General features: G+C 36.6%; 1 protein-coding gene across 11 annotated transcripts in view; it reads left to right on the plus strand.

Moving 5' to 3' along the window:
* The window catches only part of dtnbb (dystrobrevin, beta b), a 138930-nt gene that overhangs the window by 8744 nt on the left and 107929 nt on the right, over positions 1–22257 (plus strand). For 10 of the 11 annotated variants that reach the window (XM_051867494.1, XM_051867495.1, XM_051867501.1 and 7 more), the window contains exons 4-10: positions 500–580; positions 704–917; positions 4992–5077; positions 6013–6167; positions 6271–6376; positions 6517–6683; positions 8369–8493. In XM_051867494.1, coding sequence (XP_051723454.1) covers positions 500–580; positions 704–917; positions 4992–5077; positions 6013–6167; positions 6271–6376; positions 6517–6683; positions 8369–8493 — 934 coding nt within the window. The remainder of the gene's footprint in view (positions 1–499; positions 581–703; positions 918–4991; positions 5078–6012; positions 6168–6270; positions 6377–6516; positions 6684–8368; positions 8494–22257) is intronic. The other variant, XM_051867492.1, reaches the window with a different exon arrangement.

Consider the following 22257-nt stretch of genomic DNA (forward strand, 5'->3'; position numbering starts at 1 on the left):
TAATTTGGCCAGTCAGCACAGCCATCTAGTAGGCAGTCATTGCTGTATTTTAACGTTACGAGGACATAAAAGATCACAATCTCTATGATTCACTTGAAAAGTAGATTGTGGAAGTCTTCAAAGATCAATCACTATATAAAATAGTCAGATCACCCACCCCTAGGACAGTGTAGAGATCAGACAGGAAAGCGCAGGATGGAGATTGGAGTCGGGATTGGCAAAGGACCTCGGAATTGAATATGGGAGCGCTGCCCACGAGGCTATTGGTACCCTTTTTTTTTTTTTTGCCAAAAATTGACTAATGTGACTGCTTTTTGTCATTTTGGAGCTTGACAGCCTGGATCCCTGTTAACTTTATTTATTTTTGTGTTCCATGGAGGAAAGAAAGTCATAAGGTTTGAAAAAACATGAGGATGAGTAAATAATGTCAGAATTTTAATTTTGAGGTGAACAAGGGACTTCTGAAGGTGATAATACTGATGCATGTCATTTTCGCCAGGGGCACAAAACTTTGATGTTATTCGCCTCTCAACATATAGGACGGCGTGTAAGCTGCGATTTGTTCAGAAACGATGCAACCGTAAGTCCTGTTTACATGCTTTTACCTTGAAATGCCATTTTGTGTATTTTGTGATGTATGAAGTCACTTTGGTTATATATCATTTACATTTATCTTTTATTTTGTATACTTTTCCTGTCGTAGTTCACCTAGTGGACGTGTGGAACATGATCGAAGCTTTCCGTGACAATGGGTTGAGCACATTAGACCACAACGCAGAGATTAATGTGTCACGCCTGGAGACCATTTTGTCCTCCATCTTCTACCAGCTCAACAAGCGGTTGCCCACCACCCACCAGATAAACGTGGAGCAGTCCATCGGCCTGCTGCTGAACTTTATTGTGGCCACTTATGACAGGTGTGTTCTTAGTGAGGGAGATTTGTTTTTCTCTCAGGGGGTCCCTTGTGGCAGTATGTCCCTGCAAACCTGATGGACTATGAGTCATATGCATCGTGACAAGAGTGAGTGTTTGGAAGGCATATGCTCTGTTCCAAAACATAGTGAGCTGTCTACGGAGGCAGCATTTTATGGCATCGGTAACACGCTTCCGATGTGAAAGCTGTTCCAAAAGGTAGACGGCTTAATTTTGTTGCTTACTAAGATACTGCACCTCATTTTGGCCAGATTTAAAAGGTCACATTTACTTTCTTTGTTCAGTGAATTTTCACAGATGAAATTCAGTTTCAATAGGAATTCATTCGATCTGGATTTCAGCACCCAGATATTGCAATCATTTTAGTTAAATTGTGGCCAGATTGTACTAATTCACTTCTTAATTTTTCTTTTAATTTTAAGTCCCCCTGTGGTGAAAATCAAGTTTTTAATGTTGTCTATATATCTATGTGGTGTTTTTAATATGCTTTAAAGGGTTAGTTCACCCAAAAATGAAAATAATGTCATTAATTACTCACCCTCATGCCGTTCCACACCCGTAAGACCTTCGTTCATCTTCGGAACACAAATTCGGAGCGTTATGAATCAGCGTGTCGAATCATGATTCGGATCGCGTGTCAAACCGCCAAACTGCTGAAATCACGTGACTTTTGCGCTCCGAACCGCTGATTCATAACGCTCCGAAGCTTCATGAAGCAGTGTTTTGAAATCGGCCATCACTATATAAGTTATTTTATTTTTTGGCGCACCAAAAATATTCTCGTCGCTTTATAATATTAATAATGAACCACTGTACTCACATGAACTGATTTAAATATGTTTTTAGTACCTTTATGGATCTTGAGAGAGGAGATGTCATTGCTGGCTATGCAGGCCTCACTGAGCCGTCGGATTTCAACAAAAATATCTTAATTTGCGTTCTGAAAATTAACGAAGGTCTTACGGGTTTGGAACGGCATGAGGGTGAGTAATAAATGACATTATTTTCATTTTTGGGTGAACTAACCCTTTAAGACAAACCATGTGCAAATTCATAAGTCAGCACCGTTGCTGAGTATTTTCTCCTTAAAACTGCAGTCTCAAAAACGCGGTTTCAAATTGCCGGTGTTTGTAACGTCACAAACTACCTTGTAGCCAATCACGTCAATGTGTAGGCGGGCTTTAGCATATCATTAACCATGACCGCTCTGAAGCAGGGGAGTCTCAAGAGAAGGTTATCCCAGGGTTTTTTTTCTGTTGATAAGAAAATTCATGTAGATTTAGCAATATAGCAGGTGTATGATGTATATTACGAAGTTATGATGAACTATGTCTTTCTCCACTGACGTTCTGAGTTGTTTAAAGTGTTTCTAAGGATACTGATTGCTAGAAGGCAGCTGTCTGACTCTGAGATGGCGAACGGGAACATGGTTTGTGTAACATTAGCAACACATTATTAGCTGTTTGATAACAAAGTCAAGCAAAAGGCTAATCATATTAATTACAGTTATGTGTACAACGTTGTATAGAGCGATACCATTGTGCTGCGTTTACCTCAGTAAGTTGACCGAGTGGATCTCTGAGCTGGTGTGAGTGAGTGGAGGCGGGGCTAATTAGCATATTCATGGTTCCGCGTATACTAAATGAAGCAAGGGTGTAGAGTTACATTCAAGCTATTTTAAGACATGAAGAAATTTTTATTCACAGGAAAAAACGCTTATGTTATTTTGTTGATCAAAGATTAGTTTTAAGGGATAAAATTATTGACTACAGGGGGACTTTAATGATTAAATCGTTCTCTTGTTTTAATTTAGTTAAAGGTGCAGTAAGCAATTTCTGAGATTCATTGTTGAACACTGTTAATATAGAGTGGCGCAAGTATGATGTCAGAACCCGGAAGTGTAATTCACCGCTGGTTTATACTTTGATGTTTTGTTCTACGTTTGTTCTTATCTAGTTCCTTATTAAAAATGTATGTTTTCAAGTATAAACATAACTGCTTCAAAATTTGCGTTTTTGCTATTGGTGTGTGTAATTTATGTTGGTAGAACAAAACGTAAAAGTATTGTCAAGTTATGTTTACCACAGGCTTTCAGGGCTCTATGCTTACATTTATGCTTACTAATTTGAAAAATTAGTCAAAAATTTAGGAGCACCTTCTGATCAATGACGGAAATTAACCTTCCCATTATATGGCGATATCTGAGACTTCCCAGGGATTTTTATTTATTTATTTATTTTTTACCTTTGTAAGGACATTTTTTCAAACCTTATTAAATATGTCATATTTTATATCAAATTCATAAATGTATATTTATAAACTGAGTTAGAATAATAAGACACAATCAGGAAGAATAAGTTACCAATCAAATGATGTATCAAAATTCATCTTTGCACTGCAGAGATGGCACAGAAGAACAAAAAGGTGGCATTTAGGTATATTTACAGACTGTAAATATATAATATATAACTCTATACAAGCAAGAGTTGGTTGTTAGACGCCAGCAGCACACACTCAAAACCAACGTTACTCACATGTGGAGCTGAAACAACCCAACCTCTGTGTCCGTTTGCAGGCCTTCCTGCTCAGGTCTCTCCAGCGCTGGAAAGCTTTACTAATTAACACCAGTCCTAAAGCTCTTGCCTGATCATAACCAGTGATATTCCTCTGACCTTTTCTCTTTTGTAATGTCTCTCAGCCATCTCTCTTTCTACAGTCTTTCTTCAAATCTCCTTCTTGCTCACTCTCTCTCCCCCACCATCATGAGTGGACACGCCCCCTACTGCTGATTGGCTACAAGTTTGTTGTGGCGCTTGGTCCGTTCCACTTCTTCAGTGTTTCTAAGAAATCTCTTACTGTACCTTTAAATCGTGGGGCCAACTAAAATGAGGAAACCAATTAATAAATTGTGGGAGCGAATTCTTAATCTGTGACTGCAATATCTTATTTTTGTTTCCCCTGCATGTCATGTGAGAGGCTCTCTCTATTAACAAATAAAAATAAAACAGTAAAATCTAAAATCAATCCTTTTAAATGGTGCAAGTTAATTTAGGCTTCACAGCATTATAATGTACAAATGAAAAATGGATATTTGGATAATCATTTTCACATTTGTAAGATTACATTTAACAGTGTTATTAAATTATTAATGTTTTTAAAGATTAACTTTAAGTGGTAGATGACTGTTCGATGACAGCAAAGGTACTCTTTAATGTAACAATAAGGGAAATGAGCATGCACAATTAAATATCAAATATCAGCCGATATTGCTAAATTAAAAAAATGAATAAATAGAATCAGCTGAAAACTGATATGGTGCCGTTATATTGTGAATCATTAATAAGTACTGATCTGCTCAAAAGCTATCTCAATCAGGGTCGACAGCCTTACATTTTAAATAAAATGTTACATTTACACAACTAATAGTCAAAAAACAGTGACAAAGAGTAACATTTTTTTTTTTTTTAATCACAAAAAAAAAGATGCTGCTGCACATGGACTCAAATGAATTGGTGAGTCGTTTTTGAACCAGTTCATTTACATGAATCATTTAAATTCAATTCAATGAAATGAATCAGACTTTCCAACACTACAAATGAGCTAGAGGACATTTTAGCTTGCTTGGTGGTTGTAAAGCTGTCTGTGCATTGTGACAAAAAGGGCGATGTAGATTTTTTGTCATGCTACACTTCCACCTGTTGGAAAAAGTAGCTGAAAAAGCTACACTATTAACAAAAACAGCTAAGCTGCTGCAAAACTAAAGAAAAATGTAGTTAAGTTTGTAACATTGCTTCTTTCAGTTAGGCTACTTACTTCCCAACACTGGACTTACTAGAATTCCCCAAAATCAGAGAAAAGGTGTTTGGCTGTGGGGTTGTGGGCCTGGTGAAATATTACTATTAACATCAAACATGTTCTGTTTGCACACATTTTTCTAAAAGATTGGATATAAAGAGTACGATGACTGGTGTAATCCAAACATTGACTGGAATTTAAAGAACCCAATGGTTTTGAATTGTTACACCAGAACGTCTTCTGATAATGTGTTTGTGTTTCAGCGAAGGCCATGGGAAACTCACAGTGTTTGCTATGAAGGCAATGCTAGCTACAATGTGTGGCGGTAAAATACTGGACAAATTACGTTGTGAGTATCATGCCTTTTATACAGCTATTCAACAGTAATTTTTTTTCACAAAGACACTATGGATTTTTTCTGAGTTCATCTGCTGTACAATGCTAAACTGTTGTTGATTAGTATTGAATGTATTTAAGTAGTCATTTTGCACTCTTCTTTTTTGCTAAACTGCTACACTTCTTTCTACTAAACCCTCAGTATTACTCCATTTTTAAAGACTGTTAGCTCATAAAATGTTATTTGATGTGAAATAAGTCTATTTTGGGAGGCATATACACAAACTTTTAATGTAAAATAATACAAAAGGGGTTTTATGCTAGACGTTTCACTTGGAGTTTGGCTCCCCCTTCTGTACATGATGTGTACTGAACTCAAAATTACATTCCTAAAAGAATTTAAAGGAATAGTTCACCCAAAAATTAAAATTTTGTCATTATTTATTCACCCTCAAGTTGTTCCAAACCTCCTTGAGTTTCTTTCTTCTGCTGAACACAAAAGAAGACTAAACAGTTGATTGGTCCCATTGACTTCCATAGTATGGGAAAAATACTATGGAAGTCAACTGTTTGGTTACCGACATTCTTCAAAAATATCTTCTTTTGTGTCCAACAGAGGAAAGAAACTCATACAAGTTTGAAACAACTTGAGGGTGAGTAAATGATGACAGAATTTTCATTTTTGGGTAAACTATCCCTTTAAATGTTCGCTGAATACTCATTAAAGTTATTAAAAGGCATCTTATCTCTAATCTAAAGTAATTTCATCGTCTGATGAAATTACACCAGTACAAAAGTGCTGTTTCATCATATTATCTTTAGTGTGGAAATTTTTAGTGTGAAATAATAATGCATTTTTCCCTTTCACAGATTTCATTCATTTTTTGAATGGTTATAAATATTAATCTACAACATAGCATAACTTAAAATCACTTCTTTCTCTTTCAGATATATTTTCCCAAATATCAGACTCCAATGGGGTGATGGTCTATGCCAAATTTGACCAGTTCCTGAGGGAAGTGCTGAAGCTCCCGACAGCAGTGTTCGAGGGGCCTTCGTTTGGCTACACCGAGCACTCTGTGAGAACATGCTTCCCTCAGCAGGTGAGTACACTAATCTGCTTCAAATAACGGCAAGAGTCCCTTTAAAACCTGTCTCGAAGTCTTAGAGGCTTTCACTGAGAGTGTCTTATCTGTGCTTCGCCAGAAGAAGATCTTGCTGAATACGTTTTTGGATGTGTTGATGGCAGATCCACCCCCGCAGTACCTCGTATGGCTACCTCTCATGCACCGACTCGCTAATGTAGAGAATGGTACGTGCTGCGAGTGGATTGTATGTGGGTTTTTAATGACTTATTTCCCATCGCCCACTACGTCTGGACACCTCACTCACAAAATATGGCTAAAACAAGGTTTGCGAATGCATGAAAGCCTTTGTGCTGCTGTCCCACAGTCTTCCATCCAGTGGAATGTTCGTACTGCCGGAGTGAGAGCATGATGGGTTTCCGGTACCGCTGCCAGCAGTGCCATGGCTACCAGCTTTGTCAGAGCTGCTTCTGGCGCGGTCATGCCAGCGGTCCCCATAGCAACCAGCACCAGATGAAGGAGCATTCCTCATGGGTACGTACCGTCACTTTCAAGGGTTAAATATGGAAATTCAGCCATCGTTACTCAACCTCATGTCATTCCAAACCTGTATTATTTTCTTTCTTCCATGAAACACACAAAAAAGAGATGTTATGCAGAATAACCAAGCTTATAATGAAAGTGGTTGGTGATTTATATTGCTTTAAAGTCACAATAAACATTCCATGAATGGTACGTAATTATAATACTCTATATTCAAAGTGTAAAATGGTTTTATTAGAGGAATAGACCAAAATTGAAGTCATTAATCACAGAAGCTCTCAATTATGCCGCCTAAGGTTCAATGTTATGGAAGCTTGTTACCGCCATGAAATAAAAAAGGCAAATGCGACTTTTTTTATTCTTTTATCTCACACAACTTTTTCTCGCAATTGCAAGTTTATATCTAACAATTCTGACTTTTTTTTCTCAGAATTGCGAGTTATAAAGTCAATTGCATGATATAAAGTCAGAATTGCGAGTTATAAAGTCAGAATTGCGAGTTATAAAGTCAATTGCATGATATAAAGTCAGAATTGTGAGTTATAAAGTCAGAATTGCGAGATATAAAGTCAGAATTGTGAGTTATAAAGTCAGAATTACATGATATAAAGTCAGAATTGCGAGATATAAAACACACTTTTTTAGTGGTCATGAAGTAATTACTTCAAAATAAGTACCTACTTAAGAGAGTATATGATTTTGGATGCAGCTTTAGTGTCACCAAGCTTACATTTATATGATTAAACATACAGTAAAAACAGTACAATTTAAAATAACTGTTTTCTGTCTGAATATATCATAAAATGTAATTTATTCCTGTGATGCAAAGCTGAATTTTCAGCATCATTACTCCAGTCTTCAGTGTCACATGATCTTTCAGAAATCATTCTAATATGTTGATTTGTTGCTCAAGAAACATTTATGATTATTATCAATGTTGAAAACAGTTGTGTTGCTTAATATTTTTGTGGATACAGTGATAAATTTATTTTCAGGATGAATAGAAAGTTCAAAGAACAGCATTTATTTGAAATATAAATCCTTTGTAACATTATAAATATCCTTACTGACAAAAAGTACACATTTCTTTTAAAAAATTTTACTGACGGCCAAATGGAAGTGTATGCGTTCATAGCTAAATTGTTTGGCCATGGATCAGGGATGGATGAGCAGCAAGTATTTTGTTTCCTGTTAAACGTCATTCTTCTCTAATTCAGGATTTCGAAGGGGATCATGTTCTTCAGCGAGTGAGATATATATTGATTACATTTTTAATACTCAAGCGTTGTTCTAAAGCTCAGTCACACTGCTGGAAATTACAGCTTGGGAAACGATTCGCACTGCCTCCCAAATCCAATTATAAGAGTCCCCCCCCCCCCGCCTCATTCTCACCACCTCGATAAAGTTTTTTTTTTCTAACCACAGAACAAGGATTTTGATCAATGAAAGACAATTTTTCATTAACTTTAAATGAAATATATAAAATATATTATTCTACATTAAATTATATAAAATGCTCCAGCTTCACATGGGAAGTCTGCGACTTATGTACAGATCAAAAATGCATTAACTCCCCTTTTATGTCACCAAACTACATATAATTGGATTCCATTAGATTATTTTCAGAGTATGTTTTGGTTGTATTTAGTATTTTTTTTCCCCCGCTCGCTTTACAGAAGTCTCCAGCAAAGAAGCTCAGCCATGCCATCAGTAAATCTCTGGGCTGCATGCCGATCGGAGAGCCTCCTCATCCCGTGTTCCCAGAGGCAGCGGAAAGACCTCAGGACCTCGCACACACCACGTAAGTTCTCTGGAGTGCTTATCCAATCACATCTCACCTCTCAGCTCTATACTACATGCACATCTCATATCATTTACTGCATTTCTGCGTGACTTTGACCAAACGACTCACGTCAGCTACAGTATACGTATGCCAAGTTGATCCAGACAGGTCTTTCGGTTCGGTGAGGGCTTTGTATGAACATTTTTTAAATGTATATATTGTAGGAGTGTTGAAATTAATTTCTACGATGAATCGCGATGCGGACGTGGGTGATTCTGCATCGATGCAGCAATAGACCTCAAACGATTATAGCTGATGTTATAACTGACGTTCCTCTGACGTCATTCGTCGCATACGCACTTCTTGCTCTAGCATAAAACTGCGGAGGGAGGCGAAACACAAAACTGAGTAATAAAAAATGCACCCACTATTTTAGTTCACTTCAGAATTAAAATTTCCTGATAATTTACTCACCCCCATGTCATCCAAGATGTTTATATCTTTCTTTCTTTAGTCGAAAAGAAATACAATTTTTTGAGGAAAACATTCCAGGATTTTTCTCCATATAGTGGACTTCAACAGGGACCAACGGGTTGAAGGTCCAAATATCAGTTTCAGTGCAGCTTCAAAGAGCTCTACATGATCCCGGACGAGGAATAAGGGTCTTATCTAGCGAAATGATCTGCCATTTTCTAAAAAAAAAAAAAAAATTATATAATTTTTATCCACAAATGCTCGTCTTGCACTGCTCTGTGATGCTCCACGCATTACGTAATCACGTTGGAAGGTCAAACGTGACATCGGCAGAAGTACAAAGCGAACGTGCAAAGACTAAGTCAAACGGCCTTTACAAAAAAGGTAAAACAACGATGTCGGACGATTTTGAAGTTGGAGGAGAAAATGAGATGGAGTTTTTCGCCTGACCGCGGTACTTCTGCCTACATCACGCGTGACCTTTCCAACATGATTACGCAATGCATGGTGCATTGCTAATGCAAGACGAGCATTTGTGGTTAAAAAGTATATACGTTTTTATATATTTTTTTTTTATTCCTTGTCTGGGATCGTGTAGAAGCTGCACTGAAACTGCAATTTGTACCTTCAACCCATTGGTAACTGTTGAAGTCCACTATATGGAGAAAAATCCTGGAATGTTTCCCTCAAAAACCTTAATTTCTTTTTGACTGAAGAAAGAAAGACATAAAGATCTTGGATGACATGGGGGTGAGTAAATTATCAGGAAATTTTAACTCTGAAGTGAACTAATCCTTTAAGTTTTGTTTGATACATTCAGGAAGTGTACTTTCTTGGAGCAGATATAATAAAAGGGGAGTTCATTTATCTGACTGCTTATTCATTGATGAAATTGAAACGAATCGAATCGTAATCGAATTGAATCGTGAGACCAGTGACGATTCACACCCCTAATATTTTGCAGTCAGGTCATAATAATTGTAATCACGTCCTCTTGTCTGAAATTTCACACTATTTTTTTTCTTCTATAGCGAGAGAATATTGATCTGCAGATCTGTCATGGGAAAGAAATGTAATTAGGAAATGCCACGAAGAAAGATATTGTGTGTAAAAATATATGGATACAGTTTTCTCGTTTACTGAATTATAAATATCAGAGAGCTGAATCAATCTTTCCAGACCTTCGCTGGTCTAGAAGTACTTTTCATTAACTGACACGTGAACTTGGGGATTGATGAAGACCATAAAACTACAGAACATATGTGCCCTCCACTGGAGGGAAAGTGTAGCAGATTTACTGTGTTCATTTATTTTTCTGATGAAGTACCAGCGTTATTTGATTATGAACCATGTAAAGTATTATCATCTCGGATAACAATCGCATGATTTTATTTCATCATGCTTATAGTGTTTGAACTGTGAGTGAGGAAAATGAACAGCAGTAAAGCAAAATGTTTCAATATGAATGTAAGACTGTATCCTGTGATCACTTTAGTCATAGTTTTTGTCTTTTTATGAAAATGTTGTTTAAGTTCAATCAATATTTTTGTAATCATATTCATAAATTTTAGCCTGTTTTGTAATGGCATATAATTTTAATGAAAATATCCAAAATAATCAAACTTTAACCAAACATTTTTTTAAAAAATATCTAAACATTAAATTGATCTAAAGGGACAAAAAAGGGTTTTTATCATTTTTCCACAGAAGTATTAAGCAGCACAGCTGTTTTCAACATTAATAATAATAATAAATGTTTCTTTTGGTAGCAAATCAGCATATTATAATGTTTTCTGAAGGATCATGTGACACTGAAGACTGTAGTATTCAGCTTTAACCCTCACATGAATAAATTACATTTTAAAATATGTTAAAATAGAAAAGTTATTTAAATTGCAATAATATTTAACAGTACTTTTTTAATAAATACAATTTGAATGGTAGTTTATGTATAATACATTATTTTTTGTGATTTTATATGTTGCTAAAACTCATCATTTAATACAATTCATAACTGGACTAATTGTGCACTGGTGGTCAGCATTAAAATCTGACCTTGAGCTAGACGTGTCGCCAACATCACAGCAGTCAAAACAAAGTGCATATTACTGTTTATGATCTAAAAAATAAGATTTACCAGTCTTTAGATCCCAGCCAGGCAGACGGTCTCCTGTGGGGACTAAAATAATAGCTGAAGTGCACAGTCATGCTCCAGTGGCATTTCTGAGTTGGCAGAGAATAGCTGCACTAAAACTGATGGAGTTTTAAATTTAATGGAGGCTGCTGATGTACCTGAGCTGAGGCACATCCCCTCGAGGATCCCGCTCTGTATCTTTATAGAGATATACAAGCTTTTTAAATCAAATGTTTCTCTCAGACATTCCCTTTGACCCTTTCTGTAGCAAAGCATGGTGGATGACTGTCAACAAGACAAGTAAAAATATTTTTTGAAATCTTTATTTTTGAGTCACCTTAATCAATACCAGAATTACTTTCTAAATGTACATAACATTCCTGGTCTTATTGAACAATTGATTTTGGCACGTTATTTCAAATTAAAAAAAAGTTTGTAATCCTTTAAATCTAGTACTTTTCTCCACCTCTAAAATGACTTTACTTTTTGAAGGTACACTATTTGTGTAACTTTCTTTTTAATGTAATTTTTTTTTTTTTTAAATTTAAATAATTAGTCAATATGTCATCATCCTTCGTCCAAAACGTGTCTTTTTTTTTTTTTTTTGTCTTACCCTGATTCATTATGGTAAGCCTATTATAAAATGTGTTTATATTTTAAACCGTAGCTACAGTCTTACATAGCAAATACAGTGACGTACATACGTCACTCGCCCATGTGTGTCTTATCATATCCGTCATCGATGCAGTCTCATTTAAGAAAAGTAACTGTTTACAAGAAAGAAATTGCAGTATTTTACACCTCACGAGGAATAACAGTTTGAATAAGACATCCTTGGTCACGTATGCAGCCTTCAAATGCGACCTCCGAAAGACACAGCCTCTGAAATGAGACGCAGCTATGGAGTCTTATGTCTTTTGGTTGACATGGAGCATGATAAATAAAAGAAGCATGATCTATTGTGAAGGGCTGCTTCATTGTAGCTGTTGTAGCGCTGTGCTGGAATTTATTTTCAAAGAAGTACCATGTTTATTAATGGCTATAGCTATAATAACGTCTTCAGCTAGTCAGCTTGAGATCCATTCCATCTAAACTGGTTATATTTTTTAAAGGATTAGTTCAGAATTAAAATTTCCTGATGATTTACTCACCCCCATGTCATCCAAGATGTTTGTTTTTCTTTTTTCAGTCGAAAAGAAATGTTTTTGAGGAAAACATTCCAGGATTTTTCTCCATATAGTGGACTTCAACAGTTACCAACGAGTTGAAGGTCCAAATTGCAGTTTCAGTGTAGCTTTAAAGAGCTCTACATGATCCCAGACGAGGAATAAGGGTCTCATCTAGCGAAACGATCTGCCATTTTCTAAAAAAAAAAAAAAAATTAAATGCTTTTTAACCACAAATGCTCGTCTTGCACTGTTCTGTGATGTGCCACGCATTACGTAATCACGTCGGAAAGGTCACGCGTGAAGTAGGCGGAAAATGGCCCATCATTTCACTAGGTAAGACCCTTATTCCTCGTCTGGGATCATGTAGAGCTCTTTGAAGCTGCACTGAAACTGCAATTTGGACCTTCAACCCGTTGGTAACTGCTGAAGTCCACTATATGGAGAAAAATCCTGGAATGTTTTCCTCAAAAAAATTTAATTTCTTTTCGATTGAAGAAAAAAAGACATAAACATCTTGGATGACATGGGGGTGAGTAAATTATCAGGAAATTTTAATTCTGAAGTGAACTAATCCTTTAAGCCTAGTAGTGAATGTTTTATGAACAGTAGGATAACCATATTCATCCGCACAGTCACGCAGAACCTTTAACTGATGAATCATGAATCCGTCTTACTTACCAACCTTTCTCCTCCAGCTGTCAGTCACTATTCTGGTATATATTGTACTGCAATGCCCACTTTCGTAATCCAATCCATTTCTTATGGATAAAATCAAGTACAATGTCATATTTTCTTGTTTCACTCTTTTTTCAGAACATTATGGGGAAAAATAGGTTGTGAATAGCACATCATATTGTCTGTAGAGTCAACTGTAAATATTAAAATGTACTTCTGATTTCTGCTTATTTATCTTCAGCCATATTGACATACTTTATACTGACACCTAGTGGTTGGATGTAGAATCATGCAAGAGCAAACTTTTTTGATCTGAGTTCTAGTTGCTTAGAGAGGTCAGATGTTTTTGTTTTGTTTTTGTACATTTTTTTATTTAGCTTTAATGTTTTTAGTGAAAATGCTCTCTAAAGGGAATTAATTGATAGATGCAGCTTCTTAGAGAAAAACTCTTCCACAGAAATTCATCCCCTTTAAAGGCCTGCCATTACAGTCAATCTTAAAGCCTATAAAGCAGATCTAGTGTAACATTTACTGGCTTCAACGATAATTTCCTTAAGACAGTTAAAGTCAGAATTCAAATTGTCTTATTTTATTGTGCCTATCATCTGCATAATCTGTAGGTCTCAATTTTGTGTGTTGACCTTGATTGTTTTGTACAATAAAGATATATTTAACCTATACATTTTCCGATAATCTTTAAGTTACCCAGTTTAAAGGCTGCTTGTGTTTAATCTGCACTTTTAAATCTTGGTTTATGTATACATGCATACGGGTGTCTTTGGCTGACATCTAGTGCTTTTTATTCAACATCTAACTTTTTAAAACATCTGCATTCTGTTGTTTTTCATAGAGAATAATCTTTTAAGTTCAAATATGTATTTTTATACACTCCTGGGCAAAAAAAAAAGGGGCTAAAAAGGGCTACTCCATCCTAAGTTACTTTATCTACAGTATTTGTGCAATTCTTGCTAATTTCCTGACCAGTGATTTTTGATAAAAATGGTTATGACCATTAAAAGACCACTAAATATTTTGCCATTTTTGGCTTGGTCCAGTTTTTTTTTGTTGCCCAGGAGTGTATGTGTTTCTAAATTGTATTCTAAACACAATTTTGCATGCAAGTCAATCACAAAATAATCTCATGTAATCCGACTGTTTAAATTTTACCGTCTTATTACCACCTAGAATAGATTCATTCAGGCTTAATGATGAAATTGCCTTTGAACTCACTGTGACCGAAGGGCACATTTGCCAGCTCGTGTTCTGCTGCCAGCGTCGTCTATTTATAGTTCCCAAATGCAGATTGCTAAGCAATTAAAACTGCTCTTGAAATATCCCTTTGTACCACTCGAATAGCATCAGCTTCAAATAGTCCTCGTGTGAAAGACTTGTAGCAATTTATTTTCAAATAACGCTTCCTATTTCTGGATAAAGAGAGCAAGAGACTTTCGTAATGCTTTCTTCAATTGGCCGTGCGACAATTAGAGATATGAAAGAGTTGAATTAGAATAGATGAATATCAGAGCTTGATTACAATGCGGAGCACATTTTCACACATTTAAAGGCATGAAATAGCATTCACAACCCATTTAACTTTTGTAATGTGACATATTTCGGAATGAATCAGGAATTAAATTAGAAAATTATATAAGTGACAAGCTAAATCATTTAAGAGCCGGAGCAAGTACATTTTGATAAAAGACTACAGAAACATACATTTTTCTCCCATTTAACGTGCACAGATTTATTCTTTACAATAAGACCATTAACATGCTACAAAAGTAAGAAAGAGGTTATGATTTTCTGTTGACATTAAACATTCATCTTCTGTCACATATTGTCCTCCCAACTTATCTAAATGTAGTTTGAGGTGCCTGCGGGCCACTCCATCTCTTTAGTGCTAAATCAATCTCAAGCCTCCAGCATTTGCTGTTTACTATGACTCTGGAATGTTACAATCCCACTTTTATGGACTCTGACAGATATTATGGTCTGTTCCATTGAGTGTTTCCCTCATCTTACAGATGAATGCATTCTTATATTGAGTATTGAAGGAATTGGTTCTGTTGTGATTAATCATCAGTGTTGTCATGTCATGTTATTAGTTGTACTTGGTAATGCACATATTACTAACCTAGATTCATTGGAAATACATGCCTCTACCTGCATTTTTGCAAAAACGTACATATACATACAATTTACTGCAGTGTCCACCTGAAATGAACACTATAGGCAGTAAAATGGCAACAACTTTTATTCCTTTTGGCACAAATTGGGAGATTTCTGTTATGGTAAACTTGCTCGGAAGCTCACCTGGTACAGCGTTGCACTTGGGTATGAGTCCTGTGAAACTTGAGTCATTATAAAAGAGCTAAAAGACTTTAGCATAGTTGCTTCAGTTAAAGGGATAGTTCACCCAAAAATGAAAATTATCCCATGATTTACTCACCCTAAAGCCATCCTAGATGTATATGGCTATCTTCTTTCAGACGAACACAATCTGAGATATATTTAAAAATATCCTTAGTCCTCCAAGGTTTATAATGGTTGTGAATGGGGGGGCCGCGTTTTAAAACAAACCAAAACAATGCATCCATCCATAATCAAAGTAATCCATATGTCTCCAGAGGGTTAATATACACCTAGTATGACTTGAGGGTGAGTAAATCATGGGATAATTTTCATTTTTGGGTGAACTATCCCTTTAATGCGTTTTTATCTTACGTTTGCTTTTGTTAACACTTTTGGTTGGGTTTAGTGGTGGCACAAATGCGATAGCGCCACTCACATGACATTTCATTCCGAATTGCCACGATATGTACAACAAACCTATGTAATAGAATGGTGTAGGGATGACATATTTTTGTAGGCCAAAACCTAGAAACGAGTTAGCATTTTAGCACTTCTGGTTCCCAAAGTCAATGGTTTTTTTGAATGGGTTTTTGGTTAAAGGGTTAGTTAACCCAAAAATGAAAATTCTGTCATTAATTACTCACCCTCATGTCAAGACTTTCTTTCATCTAGGCCTGTCACGATAACTACTTTTTGTTGTGCGATATAATGCCCCAGAAATAATTGCGATATGCGATATTATTGTCATTTTAAGACCATTTTATGCAACTGAATATGTAATCATAATATAACAACATAATAATGCAAGTAGGCCTACACACTTTCAAATGACAATGAACTTAACTCTTAAGAGTATTTAGATACTGGAATTGAAGCGTCAAAAAAATAATAATGTTGAATAAATAATAAATAAACCTTTGCTAACAAAAACTGCAAAATAACAAGTAGAAAAAAACACTTGCAAATGCACAAAAGGCACTTATATGGAGATTTTCCATCTACAGGTTTTTCCCTGACCTTATTTTCTCAGTAAAGTAAGGGTGCACGCTTTTGTCAGATGTCCATATGAACAAAGACACAGATTTAGCAGTCAGATATGGCCTGTTGCAGTATCTGTTTTTCTAGAGGCGTGTTTGAAAAACTTCTTTTAACTTGAGCGCTGCGTTTTAGCGCCGTGTCATGCACGAGATGCTGCGAAAGACGCGAGTGCAACAGTCAAATAAACATGTTTCCATGGAAAAACGGCGTAGTGGAATGCAAAAACACGTTCTCACGTTCATGTTTATATTTGCACCAGTGGATTGCGGAAACTGAGTGCATTTGCACTTATTCATCCAAACTGTGTGTAGTTGTCAGGAAAACACTATAACGACTCGAATGGCGCATTTTTCGGCCTGTCGATGTCAGCTCTGTGTATGAAGGAGCTGCCTGAGCCCTGCTTTCGCCTCAGAGAGCAGATGAGATGACAGAGGCAGCACGATCGGCAAAATGTCGGTGACATTTATTTTTGTGTAAACATAATGGGCAATATATCGCGTCACCAAAAATTATCGAGGTCATGTCCATATATCGTGCGATAAGTCGATATATCGACTATCGCGACAGGCCTCCTTTCATCTTCAGAACACAAATGAAGATCTTTTTGATGAAATCCAAGAGCTTTCAGTCCCTCCATTGGGAGCAACGCAATTTACACATTCGAGCCCCAGAAAGGTAGTAAAGACATCATTAAAGTAATCCATGTGACTCCAGTGATTTAACCTCAATTTTATGGAGCGACCCAAGTTCTTTGTTTAAGCTAATATAGTGCACATATTTAGTGAAATGCTCCCTCTAGAGTTCATTTCTCTAGTGAACTAACATGCTGTGGACACTAAATGACTTGCCTGAGGTAAATGTAATGCTACGTGAGATATTATTCTCAAGCTGTCTTTCTGCGGTTGAAACACTGGTTGAGAGATTATTACACATAAACATATCTATGCATAGATCGTCTCTTCTTCTGCGCTTTTTCCTGTTATGGTGGTTAGCAAACAGCATTGCATTACCGCATGCCCCCTTCTGGATTGGAGTGTGGATCGCCTGTGACTGACTGTACTCGTCGTCTGACTGTATGTACCGAACCGTGACTGTTCGGGATGAATGCATGTACTGTTACACCCCATCTATCTATCTATCTAAACATTTAAATTTCTTCAACCTGAATATTACACTATTATCATGATCCTCATTATTAAAGCAGCGTTATGACCGTCTCTTGCACTGTGGGCAGTTGGCAGATCAGCGTAAACATGTCTGCCTGCCCGTTACTGCCCCTCACAATTGGTCAGCATAGTGTTCCTGTTGGCTTTGACCTCAATATGACATCCATCAACATGATCCTCCACATCCCGCTGTCACAAGCTGCAGGCTGCCTGCTTCTGATTGGTCAGAGCAGAGTCAGAGAAAAGGAGAATCATGTCTGCTCAGCCCCATGAATCAAACAGACACAGGGACTCTCTGACAGCCTTGTTGTTGTTGTTTTTTAAGTGAGATGATAAATTTCTCGGATGCCCTACTGGAATGATGTTTTTCTGAAAGCTGATAGCATATGAAAGCAAACCTTCCAGATCTTCTCCTTTTTGACAGATGGAGTTCTTTAGGACATGCTGAACCTTACGTAGGGACAGATGTCTGTGACTAATTTGAAACAAAATAGCGCAAAGCATATCGTTTTCTTGAACCGTCAACTGAATCTCACTCTTTTTTTTGTTCAGATCTATTAATCAATTCAAAAATACATTAAAAATGCAATTCATACATAAAACGACTTGATTACACCTATTTTATGAAGAAAATGCTCTTAGTTTCTGAATTAAAAGTCATTTTGATGTTTTTGAGGGGCTTAAAGTCAAAAATGTCAAGTTGATACAACTGTTCTAATATCATAATAATAAATTATAAAATTATAAAATCTTAAATAGTGTGGCGTAATCGATCAATAATTATTTTTGTTATATGTGAAGAATATTATTAATGTGAAAATATAATTAATATGACAGATATTATATTAATATTTTATTAATTAATATTACAACAATTTATTGATGTTTATGAATTGATATTTGAAAAATATCACTTTGGAAAATATTTAAAAAAAAATTTAAAATGATGATTAAAATGCCATGTTTGAACTATGAAGTCACAACCATTTTAGTTCCATAATGGAAGGGTGACGTAAGGGAAACAATTAATTAATTGTACTTGATTAGATCATAAAAAGGGAGTATTACATACTAGAGCGCAATATTGCAAGTTTGCACTGATGATTCGAGCAAAACAAGACCAAGAATGAAGAAAGTCAGTAAGGTCAATTATGATTTCATATTGAATTTAAGCAGAAACTCATTTACCAAATGTGCACACGCCATTCCTCCTTCTTTTATTTGCTTAATCAGTATGAATTCATGCAGTGTAGCTGAAACAGACAGTGACTGTAATAATAAACAGCCAAGGTCATAAAACTGTACCATGGGCCCAGAACCAGAGGCATAAACCGGCTGGAAGGCCGGTCATGCATTGATAACTTTCAGCTGAGACAGGATATAGATGCTCCATATTTCTCCAGCTCGGGCTCTGTGAAAGTACTCACTTCATTGTAATTAACCAGAGGAGAAGTGTGGCTGCGAACGGCCCTTGATGTAATTCATTTGACCTCATAAAAAAAGATGCGAGCGTGATTTTTGCCTCCCCTTCTGCTGAGGGCAGAACATCAGGACGAATAAATCTACATTCGTAGCACATCTAAGACTTGTCAGTCCCTGGCTTTGAATCTAGAGGAGTTTGCTAATCAAAGTTTAGAAGACGGTTTCATCCTGGTTTGATCTGCTTGATGAATTTGAGTGGTTGGAGATTAGCTAAAATGTGGCTTATGGTTCAAATGAGAGCTGAAGAATCCATATTCAGTGACTGAGAGTGATGGGGTGGCATCTGTTAGCAGTGGGGTTACCTTTTAATGATTATTGCATCATATGCACATTGATTTGAGAGTTACAGCTAATTAGAAAGGCATCAAAGTTTCCCATACTATCCAAAACTAGTCCCAGGAATCTTGTGTGGAGGATTGCAGTACAAGCAGGACCATAGCTAGGGTATCCGGCGGCCCTGTGCAGGGTTGCTGTGGGGGACACCTACAAAAGCTAGAGGCCCCGAGAATCCTCACCACCTTTCTCCCCTTTATTAACAGCCCTATATTCTACAAGTATACAACCCTTTTTAGACTGTGCCTACAAGGAATGGGTCAGGATGGTCCACTCGTCATCTGACAACTGACTGATTGACTAGTGAGATGACTTTTAATGCCAAGGACCTTCAAATATGATGATCCCCTTGCAACTCCTCCCTACCTAAAATATAAAATTTTATATTCATATACACTGTGTGAGAATTTTTTAAATATAAAAACATCATTTAGTTTTATTAAAATTAATTTAATATAATTATATTTAAACTGTCATATGTCATGCCTATACATTTCTAAATTAGTTTTATATAAAATTAAATAATTTAAATTTTTTATTTGATTTTAATTGAATTTTGACATTTCACTAAAGGCAAACCAAATTGTTAAATATTATATTAAAATATTATTATAAAAAAATTATTATAAAAATTCAGTTTGATGTTGACAGCGTATCTCTTTCTACTCGCTATTAAAGGGATAGTTCACCCAAAAATGAAAATTATCCCATGATTTACTCACCCTCAAGCCATCCTAGGTGTATATGACTATCTTCTTTCACACGAACACAATCGGAGTTATATTAAAAAATATCCTGGCTCTTCCAAGCTTTATAATGGAAGTGAATGGTGGCCGAGATTTTGAAGCCCGAAAAATGCATCCATCCATCATAAAAGTAATCCACACGACTCAAGGGGGTTAATAAAGGCCTTCTGAAGTGAGGTTTTTGTAAGAAAAATATCCATATTTGAAACTTTATAAACTATAATAATTAGCTTTCGGCAGATGGCTTACTGCACAAGTCGACTTGCGCCAAAAGAGTTACCCCTGATGTAAACTTTGACGCCTCTCGCGTTTTAAACAAATAGGGCTGGGCAACAAACTCAAGCTCCTCTTCTCTTATATCGAAATTATCGACTTATATAAAATTTTAGACTTCTAATTCGTGACCGGTGTTTTGTTTATTTCTATCCTCTGCGCTTCCACGTTCGTCGTTGCGTCATGTGTCGGGTCAGGGGTTACTCTTCCACCACAAATTGATGCATACGGCCATCTGCCGGAAGCAAATAGTTTATAAAGTTGTAAATAGGGATATTTTTCTTACAAAAACCCATCACTTCACTTCAGAAGGTCTTTATTAACCCCCTGGAGGCGTATGGATTACTTTTATGATGGATGGATGCTTCAAAATCTCCCCTCCCCCCAAATCACTCCCATTATAAACTTTGGAAGAGCCAGGATATTTTTTAATATAACTCCGATTGTGTTTGTCTGAACGAAGAAAGTCATATACACCTAGGATGGCTTGAGGGTGAGTAAATCATGGGATAATTTTCATTTTTGGGTGAACTATCTCTTTTAATGTTAGATGTATAAATTATGTATAGTTTGAATAATTTTGATCTCTGTAAACGGACCATAACAACTCTCACTGATAAGTCTGTAAATTCATTCCCACAAACCACTGGTTTTGTAACAAATTTCTACTAAAACACAATTTCTACCAGCCATTTTCACACACACAAAACCTATTATATTCCTGTAAATATGCTAGATTACCTTGTACCACATGTGCTATTCACACACACAATGGCTTTTCCATCTTTTATCCGTATAGCTTCCATTTACACATCAGCGTCAAAATACTATGAGGTCATTTGCCGGAAATGACCTTTAAACAGTTGTGCCATTTAGCGTCTGTCTAATTTGTTAACATTTCTTTCCACAGCGTAGATAATAACAGTTATTGACACATAACTAAATGGCGTTGGAGTATCCTTCAGAACTTCGTCATTGGCTGGGAAAAGCTTGTCTCATATGTGTCCAAACCATCTTCATTATACAGAGCTAGTTCAGACATACTGCCAAATAGTCAATTGTGAAAATATGTATTTTTACACTTTAAGTATGAGACTATTATTGCTGTGTAGGCAATGCTCTGTATAGTAATTGTGTTGTAAATGAAGCTCTCTGCTGGAAAAGAGGGGATTGTTTGCTCTGGATTATGACTAATGTGGGTGGCTGGAAACAAAGATTGGAAACATTTTAATGTTCTTTGGGAAGAATATAGCATCTATTTCTGAGTGGCAGAAAGTATGTGCGTCTAAATGGTGGAGCCGGGAGGAAAGAGAGAGAGATGGGGGGAAAGGAGAGAGTAAGAGTGTGTCTGGATCGTCACCGCGTCACGTGACTGTCAGGTTTCCTTGGAGACAGCAGCAGTGTTGTGCATTGAGATGCTCCTTCAGTTGAGCACAGAACAGGACAGGCAGCTGGACAGAGCAGGCACTGCTTGTGTCTCGGGCACTTGACAGACGGCCACTCTTTGCCTTGCGGGAAGTAGGTGAGTAATTGCATAGAACAGAAGCGCTTTATTAATAAAAAAGGAGTTTTTTTTTTAAAACTTGCAGTTATAGTAAATGTCTAGCATGATTTTCTTGCCATGTGTTGGATCAGTTTGCTCGATGCTGGTAACTATTTCAAGGTCTCAGAAGGATGTTCGAATTGCATTACGGTGTTCCTAGAGTCGTGTGACATGACGCTAGCAGCCTCAGGAAACATTACCATTAGGACGTCTCAGTACTGCAAATGCACCCTCCAATCGACCGAACTAAGAAAACGACATCCTTTGGATGTTTCCTTTCATTTGAAGAGATTTTGGATTGCAGTTAACAAACGCCTCCGATTTGAGCAGGGTTCCCACAGTCATGGAAAACCTGGAAGAATCAAGGAATTTTAAAATTGTGGTTTACAGGCTTGGA

The sequence above is a fragment of the Ctenopharyngodon idella genome, chromosome 17 (genome assembly GCF_019924925.1).
Source record: "Ctenopharyngodon idella isolate HZGC_01 chromosome 17, HZGC01, whole genome shotgun sequence".
NCBI classification, from domain to species: domain Eukaryota; kingdom Metazoa; phylum Chordata; class Actinopteri; order Cypriniformes; family Xenocyprididae; genus Ctenopharyngodon; species Ctenopharyngodon idella.